The following is a 19304-nucleotide window of genomic DNA, read 5'->3' as shown; positions in this document are numbered from 1 at the left end:
GCTTGCATCCGAGGAGCTCCGGGCCAGGACGAGTGGACCTGTACATTGGATTACTTTACCCGGACGACGGCGAGCCTTCCACGGCTTGGATTATCTACATGCTTTGGGTGCTTTGATTATTCCATGGATAACGGCCAACACTGCTGAGTGTTGGAACTACCCCCCGGAGAGGAGTCCAGGTGAGACGGCGCTCTACCCCGAGTGAGGTCGCCTCACGTCTCTTCGTTGTGGACCGGCAGCTACCGTCCACCAGAGGGTCCAGCTGTATTCATCTGCGGACCGAGGTTCTGTGGGCATCGTGTTCAGGACTCTGAATTCTCCCAAGAAATCGTCGGCCAGATGGGATACCGCCAGCGGCTCTTCTAACCCCCCCCCCTACTGTCTTACAACCAGCGGGACCCCCCCCCCCCCCTTAGTGTATCCAGCTATAATCATTTAAGTACCATCGCTATAGTTCCCTAACGAACCAGGTTGTATATTTGCTCCCTGCGTAACCAGAGATTGGACATTCAATGTTGATTTACCTACGAATACTCATTTGCCATACAAGTGCATTTCAAATCATAAATGTCATTAAGTGAACGTTGTATATACCCTTTGCTATATAAAATATTCGATTTATACATTTGTGTGGACTTCGTTTCATCAGGTGGGAAAGTGTTCATCATATCTATATCATGTACTGGATGGCCAGAAGTTAAAGTACAAGCGGTAGTGGTTTAATAATACCATACTTATCAATACAGTCAGGGAATTGTACCCCTCAGTTACAGTATGTAATGCATCTGCAAGATTTGTCCTTCACACCAGTGAATGTGCACTTGTTGTATTTAGTTAGATAATTTTGTGGGGGGAAAGAGCTGCACCCATTTTATGGTTGCAAATTCTTTGTTCACCATATGAATAAATGGACCAACACAAGGCAAACTTAAGTGTGTGTGTCGCTGCTTATAACTGCTACAAAAGTTGTTTTACAGGCCTGGCTTGAGAAGGTTAATATTAATTTCACATCACCCCTTGTATGAAAAAACATTAGAGAATGTAATTTGATGCATTAAATTTATATTCAGCATGCAATATTATAAATCTCTATTTTTGTGTGATTTGGGCATTTTCGAGCATGAAGGGGTTAATATCTGAAAATGTTACATCACCCCTTGTATGAAAAAACATTAAGAGAATGTAATTTGATGAATTTAATTTATATTCAGCATGCAATATCATACATCTCTATTTCTGTGTGAGTTTGGCATTTTCGGGCATGGAGGGGTTAATATCTGAAAAAGTTACATGTTAATATTAATGTTAATATTAATTTCACATCACCCCTTGTATGAAAAAACATTAAGAGAATGTAATTTTAGGCGGCTGATTGGCGCAGTGGGCAAGGCGCTCGCCACTAACGCAGGAGACGCTGGGTTCGAGCCCATCTCTCGGCGTTGCTACCGGCTGGCCGGTCGTTCATACTAACACAATTGGAAAGTGTTAGAGGGTGGGAAAGCCGGTGGGTGGGGATTGGACGTTGTGGACAGCGACTCCTACAGTGCGGTTTGGTGACGCCGGTGCGGCGGAAGCAGGAAGTAGCGGGGGCAGCGTGAGCCTCACACGCGTTACTCCTCGCCACTGAGAGTTCTAGCTGCTGCGGTGAAAAGATGCGACAGGCTGCCTCCTCATGTACCCGAGGGGACATGTGATGCAAGGCTTCTGTCCTCACTACAACCGACCTGTGGGAGGCATAGTCTAGCAACGTTCAAGACAGGGGAGGGAAGAATTGGATAATATGAAATTGGGATGGGAGAAAAATAGAAAATGGAGAAAAAGTGTATAAAAAAAAGAGAATGTAATTTAAAAAAATGTTATCCTCTTTTTCTCCGCCTGATTTTTCTATGCTTTTCCTCTCATCCCAATTTAGTCGTTGTGCCAATTCCCCCCCTCCCCTACCTGGTCGTTGTGCACATGTTCCCCCTACTGGAACTGGTCGTTGTGCACATGTTCCTACAAGGGAACCCTGAAATCTACCACATGCTTCCTCCGACACATGCGGAGACAGCCAGCGGCTCTCTTTTCACCTGGCAGCGAGGACTCTCATTGGTGAAGTGTAACGCGTGGGAGGTCATGCTGCCTTCACCACTTCCTGCCTTTCGCTGAGCAGGCGCCCAGACCTGACCTGTAGGTGTCGCTGTCCACAACGCCAGATTACCACACACGACTTCCCTCCCGCTAACTCAGCCAAACGAGTTAGTATGACGATCGGCCCAAGCCGCAGGCAATGCTGACTCTGGGAGTCGAGACCGCAGCCTCTTGCATTGGTGACGAGCGCAATCTCCGCTACGCCACCCGACCGCCCCTAAGAGAATGTAATTTGATGCATTTAATTTATAGTGAACATGCAATATCATACATCTCTATTTGTGTGATTTTGGCATTTTGGCATGAAGGGGTTAATATCTGAAGATTTTACATGTTAACCCTTTGATCGCCAGGGTTAAATTCATAATTTACCATCCCTCGCCAGCCCTATTTAACATGGAGAAGTTCCCCTTCTTTGCAGGGCTATAACTTTTTAAATTGTATTGCTAAATTGACATTACCATGGCCCATTCAACGTCAAGTATCTATTGTTCAGGGTGTAGCAACGTTATACTTTTTCATTCAAATATTCATACTAAAATACGGTCTAAAGTATAAGTATGTTTTTATCGTTTTCTGCAGCTTTCTCCAGAACGTGATTTATAGCCCCAAATGCATTATATTGATGATCAAATACAGTTTGATCGGAATCTGCGCGAGATAAAAAAAATTCAAATGGACGTGCTTCTAGAAGTTACTACTGATCATCTGATGTTGACCGGATGGGGGGGGGGGTCGTTTATAATTCCGTGGCCAACGTTAGATGATTCATCTAGTGTGGGTGATATGATCATTAGAGCAGTTAGTATCGAACACGTTAAAAAATAACGCTGAATCTTACCGTAGCTTCCTCATAGCGTTGGGCGATGAGCGTGGAACAGAAATATTCCTATTATGGGATGTAGAAATATGCGATCCATTTCCAGGTTGTATAATAGTATATACGTCCAAATCATGTTATTGCTATCCGTTGTGTCTAGCTCGAGTCCTGGGTGATTACCGAGTGATCGGACCGAATTGGAATGAGCACCAGCTTCCATTTCCTGTTTCCGCTCTGGGCGATCCGCCGATCGGCCACCAGATGGCGCTCTTGAACCGCTGGAGAGTTGAGAGGGGATCAACAGTAGATCTCAAGTCTCCGGGGGAGAAATATGATTTCGATCACAGATTTTTTAAATATTGATATCAAAGACGTGGTACGGCGTCTTTGGCAGAATGAGCATGGCGGGGAATGACGTGGTACGGCGTTTTTGGCGACCATAGTGTTAAAGTTAGTAAAATCCAATGTAGGCAAGATATGCTGGGTAATTGAATAGTTCTGCATCAAGAAAAAAACCTAATTATCGGGTTATCCATTTTAAAGTTAGGTTTGGGGTGAAACCATAATGATACCAAGGATACCGTCTTACTAAGTTCTGATAAAATATTCTCCTCAATCCATTTCCAACTGCCTATTTCGGTCTTGCATATGTAACCCCATGACAAGGGGAATCTGGCATTATAAGAGAGATAGTATGAGTAAACATCCGGAATACTAAGTCCACCGCTATTTCTTGGTCTCATCAATTTCTTGTAGCTGATTCTAGGTGTCTTCTCCCTCCATAAGAAACCTGTAAATAGCTTATTTATCTCTTTAAACCAATACGAGGGGAATTTGAGTGGAACAGCTGATATTAGAAATGATATTCTAGGTAAAATATTCATTTTTATTATCTCTGCTCTACCCCATAATGAAATGGGTAACACTGTCCATCTCTTAATATCCTCCCTAATTGTCTTCAAGAGGTGTGGACCATTAGAATAAAAAATTGTGTCTATAGGTGTCCGGATGTTTATTCCGAGGTATCTCATACCTTGTGATCTCCACTGTAAGGGGGCAGAACCAATATGTGAAGGATGGGTCAGGTTATTCAGAGGAATAGCTTCACTCTTATTAAAGTTCACCTTATATCCTGAAAACTCCCCAAATGCTTTAATCAGCTTCATCACCTGTGGGATTGATTGACAGGGTTGTGTTAGTGTTAATAGTACATCATCTGCATACAGATTAGCTTTAAAGTCATGCCCCCCAATATTGATGCCCGTGATTTTCTCCTCTGCTCGTATGGCACATGCCAGCGGTTCGAGGGCGAGGATGAAGAGTGATGGAGAAACCGGACAACCCTGTCGGGTGGACCTGAATAGCTGAAACGGTTGAGATATAATGCCATTTGTTTTAATTGAAGCTAGTGGTTTGTTGTAGAGCGCCATCACCCAATGTATGACCGTGGGTCCAAAACCGAATCTGGTAAGAACATAAAACAGATAGTGCCATTCTATTCTGTCGAAAGCTTTCTCAGCATCCAAGGATAAAGCTACCGCTGGTTGTTGTAGGTTGCCCGCTTTTGACATGACATGAAATAGTCTCCTCATATTATTAGAAACGTGGCGGCCTTTAATAAACCCTACTTGATCAAGGTGGATCAGTGAAGGCATGACTGTCTCTATGCGCATGGCCAGGATCTTAGCAAATAGCTTATAATCGCTGTTCAATAAACTTAAGGGACGATAATTACCCATTTGTGAGTGATCTTTATCAGGTTTAGGTAACAAAGAGATAGTAGCCTGGCACATACTCTGAGGCATGGATTGATGAACTATTATGTCATTGAATACTAGTGTAAGCAGTGGGGTTAGCCTGTGTTGAAACTGTTTGTAAAACTCTAAGGTGTATCCATCATTCCCTGGTGCTTTCCCTGTTGAAAGGAGGTTCATGGCAGATATGATTTCTGATTCTCTGATAGGACCCTCTAAATGCTCCCTTTCTACCTCTTGTAATGTGGGTAAGGATATGTCCTTAAAGAATATATCCATGTCTTCCTGTTTTTTAGATCCTTCTGACTGATAGAGTTTACTATAAAAATCACTGAAAGCTTTATTAATTTCTGTTTGTTCATAAATAACTGCACCTGTACTATCACATATAAATGGTATTGATTGGCGATTTTGTAATTGTTTTAATCTTAGTGCTAGCATCTTACCGGCTTTATCTCCTGATTCAAACTTTAAAATGGATAACCCGATAATAAGATTTTCATGTGAGATCATCAAAACCCTACAGAAACGGCTAGCCTTCAAAGGGATCTCTTTACCTTCATGCCCCATATGGTCTAACCCCCTGTTAATGGCTGGGGGCAGCACACTAGTAAATACTTCATGGCAGGGTAAAGGAATACATCAACTAGGACAGATTGTGAAGGATGGAGAGACGATACCTTTTAATGAATTGAAAGATCTGTATAATTTAAGAGATAGTGAATTCATGTTGTACTTTCAGTTGAGATCTGTAGTAAGATCAGTATCCATGAAAAATAGAGATATGGGGATACATAAGGATTTGGATGACAGACTAAGAAGGATCGCTTCAGAAAGGAGGTCAGTATCTAAGATCTATAGGTTACTGTCACTTAGCTCATCAGATGGCCTGGCCTCCATTAAACAGCAGTGGGAGAGGGATTTGAAGGTCTCCTTGACTGCTCCACAATGGGAGACGGTTTTAAAAAATACAACAACATCATCAAAATGTGTAAGATATAAAATGATACAATTAAAGGTAGTTCATCGAGCTTATATTACACCATGTAAAATTAAAAAAATTGATCAAGCCATCTCAGATTTGTGCTGGCATGGATGTGGGGAGGTAGGAACACTCATCCACATGTTGTGGCATTGCCCCACAGTGAAGAGTTTTTGGCACAAGGTCATTTTAAGACTATCCTCTATTCTCAGTGTTAAGATACCCTTATGTCCAAAAGTCTGCCTCTTGGGCATAGGGGTAGTTGGTATACAATCAGCACTTACGCAACGCATCATTACACTAGCACATATGTCAGTTAAGCGTACTATCATGATGAACTGGAAGATCCAAAAGCCAAATTGTTTCTGCATGGACACCTGGATGAGGGATTTCATGGACCTATTGACAATGGAACGAGCAGCCTCAACGCTCGCTGAACATGACCATGGAGAGGACGGTCCCTGGATCTATATAAGGACATATTTGGAGAATACTTATGACTGAAAGCAGGAGTGTTTGATCTGCACACCCCCACCCCCCCCCCCATTTTGTTAGTATGTTTTGTCTGTATTGTACCGTTTGTGAGTTTTGTTTTGTCTGTATTGTACTGTATTGTATTGTTTATTGTTTGTGAGTTTAGTTTTGTCTGTATGGTACTGTATTTATGTTGAGCTGTTTTGTGTTTCAAACTATTAATTTAAAAAAAAAAAAAAAAAAAAAAAATAAAACCCACAACACAGCTTTCCCTTAACACATTGGGTGCCATGCAGTATGCCCATCATATACCCCTCTCTGCCAGTGCTGTAACCCTATGGAGTGGCTCACCTTCTTTGCAGGGCTATAACTTTTTAAATATTATAGCTATATCGACATTACTATGGCCCATTCAACATCGGGTATCTATCGTTCCGGATGTTGGAACGTTATATTTTTCCATTCATACATTGTCGTGTTAGTACCGTTGAGAATATAAGTATGTTTTTAGACTGTATAGCAGTAATTCCTAGAACGTGCGTTATAGGCCCTGACGCGTATTATACATTATCGATTGGCGTTTCGTCCCTATACACGCTATATTAAACATTTCAAATGCATATGATCGCTATACATTATGCTCCATCATGCGTGAAGGAAAGGGGGGGGGGGGTCGTTTATGATTCCTTGATTGTCACTAACGGCTTTCTTTAGTAAGACACCATACGTTGATCGGACAGATTGCAATGAAATAAATGGACAATCGAGCTGGAAATAACGTTAGATTCCTCTTACCTGTGGCCGATGGGTCTGGAGAATGTTTTTTCTAATTATTTGACGTCGATCTGCTAGATCCATTTTCCGTTTGTATGACGCAATAAACGGCGAAAGCATATTGATTCTTGCGTCTCGAAAGCGATCCAATGCACTCGAGGTGTGTATATTGATCCACGTTACAAGATATCTCTGGCGGAGCTTTTCCCCTGATGCACCAAGCGCCACTTCCGGTTTAGAGTGGAGTGTAACTCGACCGAAATCCACCAGGCAGCGGTATTGAGGCGTTGCAATATCAGACAGGGTCCAGCTGGCTCCCGGAGGCGTGAACACTTTAGGCAACCAACATGCGCTTCCGCGTTGCTCTGAATTGCTCCGATTGGCCGAGCTCGCGCATGCGCATGAGCCGCAATGCGCTCCTCAGAGGCAGGAATACTAAGCTCCCCCTTAAGCTCCAGGAGAGAGGAGAGAGGCTGAAAACCTGCAGTTCTTGCCCGACTGATGGGAGCCGAATCCCGGATCTGATTTTTCTGATGAATACCCCCAAAACATGGAGACCCCGAACGCATGGAAGTATTGATTGCGCCGTAACGAATCATTAAAAAAATATACCGTTGCGGGCGGCTAGGTGGTGTAGTGGGCAAGGCACTCGCCACCAGTGTGGAGACGCTAGGATTCGCGTGTTCGAATCCAGCTCTCCACATTGTTTTTCAGTTTGGCTTGTCGTCCGCAGTAATACACATTGGCCGTATTACGGGGAGGGAAAACTGAAGGGTGGGGATCGAACGTTGTGAACAAGCGACTCCTACAAGTCGGTTGGTGCGCCTGCGCAGTAGAATCAGGAAGTGTCGGGGGCAGCGTGAGCCTCCCACGCGTTACTCCTCGACACTGAGAGATCGAGCTGCGCAGGTGAAAAGATGCGACTGCTGTTACCTCAAGTACCGGAGGGGACTTGTGCTATGTATGACTTAGTCCACATTGCAGCCGGCTTGTGGGAGGCAAGAAACAGCGTTCGTGACAGGGGAGGGTTGAATTGGATGATACGAAATTGGGATGGGAGAAAATATAGAAAAATGGGAGAAAAAGTGGATCAAAAAAAAAAATATATACCGTTAACTGGAATATGTTGTGCCTTTACACATATGTTGGATTATGTAATTGGTTTGTCATGACAAACTAATACAAAAATCACGATTTACCCGGTGGCTACAACAACACAGAAAACGCGGAAGGCGCTCGGCCAATCAGAGAAACGCGGAAGCGCATGTTGGTTGCCTAAAGTGTTCACGCCTCCCGGAGGCTTCCTGGATGAATTATGAATGCCAATAGCGAATAAAAGAAATAACGATCATAAAAACTAGTTTACTCATTGTTTGGCACTCAACGCATGGCGGCCAATAATGAGTATACTCGTCATTGGCAATTAATGTGTTAATGGTTTTCATAAATTTTTTTACAAAAAAGGATTGGAATCAGGCTCATCAATTGAAATATGCTGTGATCAGTTCGGGACATCCCTGATCCCTAGAGGAACCCTCAGGGTTCTTCTGACAGTCCTTCTGTCAGTCATCTGTAGGTTGGTGGTGGGTACAGGGTCAGAGAGTGTTATGGCAGGAGAGGCACCTTTACAAAGGTAAAGAACGGAGGGGGAATCACAGAAAAGACTAAACGTACCCCGTCCAGTAGAGTGTTTGATAAGTGGACGCGTAGATCTTTCCGGAAGGGGAATTCTAGGTTGGCTATGTGGAAGATTGTGTTGTCTCTGTCAACCATGAATACTTCATTCTTTCCGTTGATCAGCATCATGTACCTGTAAAACAAGAAAACAAAACACAAACCGTCAAACAGCTATAATTATCAGTAACCCAATGTACACATACTGGACCGAATTACAAAGTGAAAGTGTACAACCCAAAAGCAAGCATTTTCACACAAATTAAGGCCTAAATGTATGAATAGAAGAAGAGCAATAGCTGTGACAACAACACATGCATCCACACACAAATGGAGCCACTAGAGAATGTGGACACTTTTGTGAACCAACCTGCAAACAGAGTGAGCTATAGAGCTGCTAGTCATAGCTTAAAACAAAGAATAATCAATATTTTTCACATTGCTTTTCTGAGAGAGAATTCTTTTTTTTATAAAAAAAATAAATAAACTGCAATGTACTAAAGCTGAGAATGTACTTGAAAGCCTCTTGGGGAGAGTGTTATCATCGGAATCGTGCCAGAGTGAGGAAATGAACAGAGCAGCGAATTACAGTGAAATTAAATGAAGAGTTTCTAGGGTTATTTATGATTTTGGCATCCATTCATTTATTCATTGGAACGTAGAATCTCAGCCAATCACAAAGCAATCTGCAAATACCTGTGGTGTAATTTTTCACTTTGCTTTTTTGTGGCTAGTTTTAGGGCTGGGTATAATAAAAGAAAATGTATGCAATACACAAGACATGCATCGGGGGCATTGGACGCGTTTCAATGTGATCGAGTGAACCGCTTGACTCGCCTGACCAAAAAAACTGTGCCCGGAGTGAATTAAATGTAACACCGGGTGTGAAAAAAGGTTTCGAAGGGTGGGCGATACTGCCACCTAGCAGGATGCGGCCGGTATTGCCCTCTAGCGATCTCAGAGTGATTCCCTATGGTAACCCTGAGGTCCGTGTGAGAGATAAAATATCAAATAAAAGAAATAACAATGAAAACCCGACTATACTCTGGTATGGCGCTGAACGGTTGGGCGAGTTAACCTGACTATCCTCGGGTCTGGTGCTGATTGAGTTAAGGAACATTTTATAAAATAGAATGTAAATCCACCCAATTGTAGCCAAAAGGCTAGTTTACATTGGCAGTCCCGCTACATCACGGTAGAACTTAGCCTCACTATTGCTCCCTTAGTACAACCCAACTAACCTACATCCTTCATCTTAACTCATTACCCGCCAACAACGAGTTTACTCGTTATTGGGAGCCGATGCTTGAACGCCAACAATGAGTATACTCGTTATTTGATCGTTTTTCCTTTTTTTCAATATTTGTATTCATTATTCATCCAGGGACCTTGGTTTTACCATAGGGAATGAGTCTGAGTTCGCCAAAGTGCAATACCGGCCGCATCCAGCTAGACGGCGGTATCAAGCACCCTTTGTAACCTTGTATTTTGGCCTGTGTAACGGCCAAATGTCTCCAGTGTCACTTTTCCTTGTCGGGCGATTGGAGCGGTTCTCCTGGTTCCATTGAAGCGCGTCAAATATCCCCGATCCATATGTTGTGGTGGGTTATGCCGTGGACCAAATGGACATCGGATGTACGAGATGGCGATCAAACAATTGGAATATTATTTTTGGAATACTCCCGATCACAGGTAAGGACTATCTGACGTAAATTTTATACCGATCGGGCTGATAAGCGTTTTTAGTGTTCAATACGAATGCCATTACTGCCAATCAAATAATCAGAAACGACCCCCCCCCCCTTCATGCATTCATGATGGAACATAATACCTATGATATAGATTTGATTTGCGAATAATAGCGTGTACAGGCAAGAAACAACTGCAACGTGTATAGTAGAATTGACGTATAAGCCTATTACTCAGCCTTTCGGGAATTACCCCAGACCACGCTATAACGATACTTATATTCACCACGGTATAACGTATGGATAGAAAAATGTATTCTTTTTCACATATTGAACGATAGATTGGTGATGTCAAATGGGCCATAGTATTGTATCCATAGTTATAATATAGAATATAGTTATAGCTCTACAAACAAGGTGACACACTCCTATCTTTTAAAGCGTGGCAGTGCTATGACTGGCTCCGTCTAATTCCCGGCGGTCAATGAGTTAACGATGCACCAACTGAGATTTCCAATCGTTTGAAATAACTAATTTAGTGGTCGAGTTGAGTCTACAAGGTACTCTTGTATTCACGGCTCGATGGAATGAGGACTGTGTGGAGACTCAAGCGGGCCAACACAGCCACAAGCTAAGGGTTGAACTTGCACTTCAACAACAACAACTCTGACCCCCGACGCATGTGGCAGGTTCTCAGTTCGATTCCCACTCCTCCTGGGCACAGTGGGCAGCGTGTCGAAGTGTCCTTGAGCAAGACACTTAACCCCTAATTGCTCCCGATGAGCAGGTGGGCATCCTTGCATGGTTGCCTCCGTCGGTGTGTGAATGTGTGAGTGAATGGGTGAAAATTGTAAAGCGATTTGGATAAAAGCGCTACATGAATGCACTATTTATAACAGACTATAAACCCACCAACAACTCTCCCCCAATCACTGACCCCTCCCTCCCTGATGAGCTCAATAACCTTTACGCCCGCTTTGACGGGGACAACCAGGAGACGCCCATCAAGGCTGCTCTCCTTGCTAAGCGGCACGGTGGTGTAGTGGTTAACACCGTCGCCTTACAGCTAGAAGGTCCAGGGTTCGATTCCCGCTTGGGGACCAGGTTTCCGCGTTGCCAGGTACCCATGTGGGGTATCTCCCAGGCCTTTCTGTGTGGAGTTTGCATGTTCTCCCAGTGCTCGCAAGGGTTTCCCCCCCCGATAAGAGAAACCCAATGGAAAAACATGCACAACAGATCGCTAACACTGTCGCATCCCTGACGAAGATGGACAGGAGCACTTGGATTGGTCCCCGGGGCGCGGCTCCACGCCGACACCCCTATCTGCTCCCGGCTGCCCTTGGAGGGGAAGGACGACGAGATGGGTCAAGTGCAGAGACTCAATCGCATCTGCGATCCAACTAATTGCATGTGTGTGTTCTGTGTGTGTGCCGCCCATCGCATGTGTGTGTGTGTGCCTGCATGCCGAATAAAGACTTCTCCAACGTCCAGTTATTATTATTATTATTATTATTATTATTATTATTATTATTATTATTATTATTATCACAATCGAATGTGTGATATTGCACCAATGCTCTATTAGAGCTCAACAGAGATCCACAGAATGTCAACAAAAGGTGACTGACACTTTGTGGGAATGTTGGTAGGGTCACAAGTTTGAATAACTGTCAAAACTAAATGAATGTGTGCAAAATAGGTTAGAGCCTTGGGATGTGTGAGATTATGTGCAAATTAAATCAACGTTGTTCTTCGGTGAAGTGCCCCTTTAAATGGTATTCCCAATTTATAGCCAGTGCGCTCCTGTATATTACAAGGACCTTTGGTTCTCTGTCATGCTCTGCCATTATAACAGAATGTCCGTAGGGCCTAACAATACAAGTAGCCGAGATTGCTTTATCTTCATATAACATATGTTCACCAGGGGCAAGGCGAAATGTCTCTTACTGGGAATGTTGCCCAACTAATCCTTCGCAAGCACTCACGTGAGATATAGGACTTAGGATTGGCTCAGGACTACATTAAGAAAATATAAAAATTTCCTCTGTACCCTTCCACAAAATCAACTTTTTAAGTAGCGGGGATCCAAAAATAGGAGTAAAGTTTCACCATTCCAACCTTCAACGGCAGCCATTGAAAGAACGCAGCGGTGCAGATGGCGGGTTTGTTGATTGAAATCCCTTCCCTTCAATGAAAAGAAAATGCAGATATAATCAACTAATTTCACCTCAGCTAAATTTTAAAAAGTGATGCAATGAAGAAGAAGTATTAAAGACAGGATATTGCAGAACCAGTTGGGAAAGTAACCTTTTCATTGGTTGACAAATTTACCATTTACAGCCTAAATTTACCAGGTGTATGAGTACTAATCCACTCCACATTGTAGCAATTCCCTATAATAGCTGCTGGGCAAATATAACTACAGTCTTCCTCTGTACATTGTATCCCTGATACCTGGCAGGACGAGGGAGCAGCTGGAGGGTGGAGAGGACCTTTACACCTTCGCCTAATTACAGTCTGTCACCCCTGTCAAATGTCACCCCCTAAAGTAATAACATAGAACTTCAGATCTCAACTTCCCAAACTCACTTTTACAATGGCTGTCAAAGGTGCATGTGTGTGTGTGTGTGTGTGTGTGTGTGTGTGTGCGTGCGTGCGTGCATGCATGTGAGCGTAGTCAGCTTAACACTTTCACTGCCCAAGCTTAATTCCTTTTTACCTCCTTGAATGCCCAGCACCACTTCAATGTTAACGTTAATATCGCCTAATCTATGTTTAAAATTATGGCTATGTGTCTAATCTGCCCGTCGCTTATCAGACTCATTTTCCAGTCAACATTGTCGTAGCAGATTGTTTTTTTATCGCTTCATTTCCGTTTTCTAGCATTTTGAAAAGCACTCGTTTTCATGGAAAAATGAAGACATTGATAATGATAATCGCCCTTTACTGGAATATTCTAGAACGTTGGCATTTTTCGGTCTATTTATGAATAGTTTTCAAATAAACGCTAGATTATCGATAGTATATGTGTACGCATGCACGCTCTGGCCGCAAGCTGAAAATCGATTCTCCTATTTCCTGACCGCTCGCACAGTGAAACAGCCATATCACATAATCACATAAAAGCTTATATCTCCGTGAAAACGAGTCTGATTATCCTAAGACTGGTAACATAGATTCCTTACCTGAGATCAGATGGTATCCAAATAGATTATTCCAATTCCTGATCGCCATTCGAAAAAATCTATCCTTTTATTGATTCACTGTGTATACTGTAAAAACACATAATCCCTGCTGCTCTGAGGCTCACTAGTGGAGCTGATCGACCCCGGCTGCGTGAGTGAGAAGTAAAATGTGGCGTCAGGGATTTTTTTTCTCATTAATTTTCATTGAGTTCAATCCAAAAGGGTGAATTACCATCTGGGAGACGATAGGGGGCGCTTTTTTCACATCAGAGCGCCTGGAGTGGCTGGATTTCCAACGGTAGACTCGGTTGATGAAATATGATTTCAGATCGCTAATAAAAAAAAAACGAGGAAATACGAGAATTCTCGTGAGTGGGCATTCAACCCGCGGGGGGTAAACCCGAGAAAACTCGGGTTGGGCAATCAAAGTGTTAAAGGAAAACTCCAACATTTTGGAAAATTTGCTTATTTGCCATCTACCCTGGAGTTAGACAAGAAGATACATACCTTTTTCTTCTCTGTGCATGCAGTAGAAGTAGGAAGACGTTGGGAACTAGGCTAATGGAGGAACCTACTTCCAGTGACTGACGCTAAGCTAGGCTAACGGTGCGTGTCTTCCTACTCCTACTGCATGCACAGAGAAGAAAAAGGGTATGTATCTTCTTGTCTAACTCCAGGGTAGATGCCAAATAAGCTAATTTCCCAAAATGTTGGAGTTTTCCTTTAAACTGGTGGCTGGGATAGTCAATACAACAGTCCAGTTACTTTTAAGAAGGCTTAGGTAGCTAATCATGTGACCCCCCTGCATATAAACATAGTCACGGTCAACAAACAATGCAATCACAGTCTCAAATAGTGAAACAAACTACATTGGAAGAGAGATTAAAAAAGAAGAGAAAGCTCAATAACCGCAAGAGAGAGAGCACGGCAAAGTACAAAAGCAAAGCTGTCACGCCAAATGTTTAGTGTTTGGTTAACAGTGTTGGCTTAAAATTATCTGTTGACAGAAACTCTACGCCATTTCAAGTCAGAGAGATGGTAAACACGTGAAACTTTACACCCTCCTTAATACAGGCCCTAAAAGATGACCACTCAAATTAAGAATTCAAATACGTTATTTCCATGGCCGAAGACAGTTCAATCAATATTTGTGAACATTGAGCTACTCTCTCCCAAAGCCAGAAACCAGAGAAGTAAGAATCGAATTTGTGATGTCATCAAATGTAAACTATGAGCTGCTCCATTGACAATGAATGGGAGACTTTGATTTTGTGGACCTACATAAAGTTTGTTTTCCTTTTTATATCCAAATTAGCTTTTTCTCTGTAGTAGTGGTCTCAGTTCTGAAAGAGAAAATGTACCTATGCATTCCCCTGGGTGCGGTCTGTGTCATCTATAAAATCTTTCCCAATTCATTGTCTATGGAGCAGCTTCAGACTTCATACTTGATGACATCACAAGTTTGAGTTTTAGCACTCTAGCTTTTGGATTTGGGAGATAGATGCTAATTTTCATTCATATTCTTGTACAGTCTTAGACCAGAGGAATAACCTGAATTAATTCAGATATTGGGTGTATTATTATTAATTTATATAAAATAATAATTTATTATATATATATTTAACACCATGCTAACATTGACAAAGTGAAGAATTGACACCAAGCTCATTCAGCACCTTCTTCTGTACTAAAATGATTTACAGGGGTTTTTGTAGATACAGTACAGAATTGTGCCATCCGAACACATGCAATTTGAAATATGTATGTTGAATATAGAATATCAGGCCTATAAATGACCTTATTATGGCCAAGTCATACATCTATGGATCGGCCCTTTCCAATAGGGAGGTGTAGTCTGACGTCACTGGTTGTTCCACCCGTATAGGGATTTATTATTGGGAAAATGGATTATCGGCTATTGTAACAATTCTGCCGCATGAACATTGGCAAGCTTTCCATTTTTGCACAAAATGAGTTCCCTTCTACCACTAACATTATTGTTTAAGCATTTTTGGTTGAAATAAAGGTAGTTATAAGGTTTTTAATTTGTCGTAAAAAAAGAACTACATTTACCAGTAGGCAGCTGTGGCCTACCTCACGTCACGGCAAGCTGATACATAGCTAGCTAGCTAACGCTAACGTTACCCCGCTAAACGTACTAGACGTTAACATTATGTCTACTGTCGTGAACCACTTTAAATCGGGGCATGTAGAGGAGTTTCGCGAACGAGTAAAATGTGCAGGTCCTCTTCTCAGACCTGTGGGGTAAGCACTGCACACGCATCATGCCGGCTAGCAAGCTAGCTAGCTACATGTCACGTACTTCATCATCATTCTTCATCAACGTTACAAGCTCAAAAACCTTATAACTACTACTACTGTCGTGTCCATAAGTTCCCTGGCAGAATACTTTGTTTGTGAGGACAAAAATATACAAAGAGGAGAGAACCATTTTAAATCGGGGCATGTTAGAGGAGTTTCGTGAATGCCGGCTAGCAAGCTAGCTAGCTACTGACGTCATGTAAAAAACAATAACGTTATAAACTATACACAATATGTACAACGAAACAATGATTTACATTAGTATTTACAGTGATTTAATATGCAGAGAAATACCGTTATACAATTTAAATTATAAATACAAATATGGTAACGTGGTTGTGGCTTTTACAAATAGTGGTTACTGTAGCTTTAGAGATAAATGGTTATGATAACCGGAGCACTAGTGTTGGGTGAAACAGATACTAGCCACAGATTCAGGGTCAGTTATTTCCCCATTGTACGAATTGTTAAGCTTATGGAATGTAGGGATGCACCGAATGGGAAATTCTTGGCCGAAACCGATACCGAAAATAGGAAACAGTTGGCCGAAAACCGAATGCCGAAAGGCCGAAAATGATTCATAGAATAGATTTTTTTTTACCAATGTTGTTCAGCTACCTGATTATGGAAAAATATATGATTATGGCTAAACTTAACTTAAATAATCACTATTATGGGTCTTTTTGTATCACAAACAGTACTGTATTTGCAAATCTGGTATGTCATACATGTATAGATGTAGCAGTACTGTCTATCTGTATGTCATATGTCCTGATGAATTGAAAATGGGGGACCCTGATGTAAACAAGACGAAAGTCTTTCTCTGGTCTGCATTCCCTTAACAATTGTGTGTATTGAGCTGTACTGTATTGTACCCATTCTGCAATCTGTTAATAAAGTTGTCAATCAAGAGAGAGAGAGAGAGAGAGAGAGAGAGAGAGAGAGAGAGAGAGAGAGAGATGCTCTACTGAGCGCACCTTTCTAGTCACCAGATGAATGCGCTCTCTTGACTTCAATGTGAGAAACACAATCTCTCTCGCTCTGAATAATATGCATATTAGATCACTCTGTGATTAACCGCGACGGGCATAGTAAATAAGGATATAAACTATAAAGCATGTTAAAGACGCATTTATTGGACTCGTTGCGCGCAGAGTTTACAGCGCGCCTCCCGGGTCCCAAGAGGAGTTATCACACAGGCTGCAGAACGCAGGACTGAAGAGCTCACGTTTGCGCATGTAATGACTGAATCCGCGTTTTGATGACATCATCACAACACGCGTTAGGTTACAGCTGGTGGTTTCTGTTTCGGTGAAAAAACTCTTTCGGCCGAAATTTCGGTGCATCCCTAATGGAATGTAAGGGAAATCTGATCCTAGGTATGTGACTACAGGCAGGAGGCTACGCTGTGGTGACGTCAGTCAGCAGCGCCAAATAGCAGTGTAGTTTCCCAGCGAACGAAAACATAAACGTTGTTATTTTGCTACCTTTACGATTAATTGCGAATATTTTCATGTTGAGGTATAGATTGTGGATAAATACGCACAGAAAGGTATACCATGCCAACGTTAATGCTTTATTTATCTAAAACGAGCCGATTTAGAAATGGTCAATGGTGAAATACATTAAGTGGAACAGAGGGTGGAACAGGAAAAAACGAAAATGACATAACCACTACACCTCCCTATGGCGGAGTTCAAACTGGATTTAGTACCACCAGGGCAGCAAAAACCGTGAATGAAATCTACTGTAAGTACAGTTACTTTTTAATAATGTAAATTGCTCCGCCATTTTTCATCAGATTGCAACGCGTTTTTTTGCTAGACGTTCACAGAAAGGTAGAGAAACTAACTGCGTTCTATTTTATGGCAATAACGTTCAGGTTTGTTCCACCCGTGAGATATGATCCCGAAAATGAGGGGAAAAAAGCTTCACGCTAGAAGACAGATGATTGACAGGGGCTGGCGTGAGCTGGGAAGTGTAGTTTTATGAAATTCGAAAGCCCTGGGTCTCTTCTCTCAAAAGACTACACTCAAGTTATGTTGCGCTGTGTCCTCCTGTCAAATGTGTGCCCTTTTCCGACTCGCTGCGCTGAGATTTCTATACTCATATTTCACTAATAACACTTAAAATCATTGGTAAATAGGGATGTCCCGATCCGATCACGTGATCGGAATCGGCGTCGATCACGTGCTTTTCAGAGTATCGGGGATCGGGAAAAAATAATAATAAAAATCGGCAGTCAAAAAAAGAAAAATTTTATTCAACAAACATGACCATGTCCACGTCTTAAACTCATACGGAGGCCTTAGTTTTGGTTTTAAATTACATATAATATATCATCATTAATGTATTTATTGTCACACAGAGCAGAATAATTATCCACAACAAACACATTCCCCTTTAATTTTCACCGTTGCAACAAACATTCCCTTTAATTTAGACGCTACACGCTACATGCGACCACATTGAATTGATCACAACAACAACACGTCGCTCCCGAAACACGGTTAATATCCACTGACTTGAGCAGCTAGACTTAATGTCAGAGGTTTGGAACTAAGCATTTTAAAATATAAAGTCAAGCCAGTTGCAATGTTTGCAAGGAGGAGATTCCGCGTGGAGGAAAAACTCATGAAGCAGCAGGCTGGAGGCGAAGTTTTCAAACTAACTTTTCAACTGGATTATCGTCGCCGTTTCAGACCAGAATGGACCATTACGTAAGTCGAACACTGAATGTATACTAATGTGCAAACATATATTGAAACTTTTAATATTTCTCATATGAAGCAGAATCACATTTCTCAGGGTGAATGTAATAACAAAAGCCTCCGCTCTCGCGCCCCGGACTATTATACTAGGCAACTATTATACTGGGCTTGTCTTGCTCTGCCAGTTTCTGACAAAAATGCGTCAAAATTGATTACTAATGTGAAAGATCGGATCGGAAACGATCGGATCGATAGATATTTAAAATCACATGCTCGGGATCGGATCGGAAGCAAAAAAAGGCGATCGGGACATCCCTATTGGTAAACAAACGTAGTGTTGAAAATATACACTTTGACTGCTGTTTTGACAGGGTTTACTCTTGGCTACATTTGGAGAAAAAAACGCAACATTAATTCATAAGTTCTTTATTGATAGATTTATGGCGTGATATGAATCTCGACCCTGTACCGGGCCCCGTCGGGCTTAAGTGGTTAAGCCCTGCCTAACGTGTAGGCTACTAGAGAATAAATGAGTGGCTGCCGTCTGGTGGAGATTTGTGCTCTACTGACCGCATCTTTCTATTTAGACCCATTGATTAACCCAATTATATGCACTAAGGAGGCTGAGTACTGCACTTTATCACAAAATACCAAGTGGTGATTGAAGCATGGTGTACTAATGAGCAACTTTGTTACCCTTCTTTTTCTAAAGGTTAAGTATCCTAATCAACGCATTCAAAACAGAGGCAAATTAGTATGCCGTTTTTTCATATTAGGGCAATCATGCAGT

General features: G+C 42.1%; 1 protein-coding gene across 2 annotated transcripts in view; it reads right to left on the bottom strand.

Annotated features, from left to right (window-relative positions):
- rngtt (RNA guanylyltransferase and 5'-phosphatase) overlaps nucleotides 1-19304 on the bottom strand; it is a 348813-nt gene that overhangs the window by 257382 nt on the left and 72127 nt on the right. For both annotated transcript variants that reach the window (XM_084314923.1, XM_084314924.1), the window contains exon 9: nucleotides 8609-8744. In XM_084314923.1, the coding sequence (XP_084171049.1) occupies nucleotides 8609-8744 (136 nt within the window). The remainder of the gene's footprint in view (nucleotides 1-8608; nucleotides 8745-19304) is intronic.

Source organism: Notolepis coatsorum, assembly GCF_963971535.1.
Source record: "Notolepis coatsorum genome assembly, chromosome: 5".
Lineage (NCBI taxonomy): Eukaryota > Metazoa > Chordata > Actinopteri > Aulopiformes > Paralepididae > Notolepis > Notolepis coatsorum.
The sequence above is the reverse complement of the archived record's forward strand: the minus strand, read 5'-3'. Positions and strand labels throughout refer to the sequence as shown.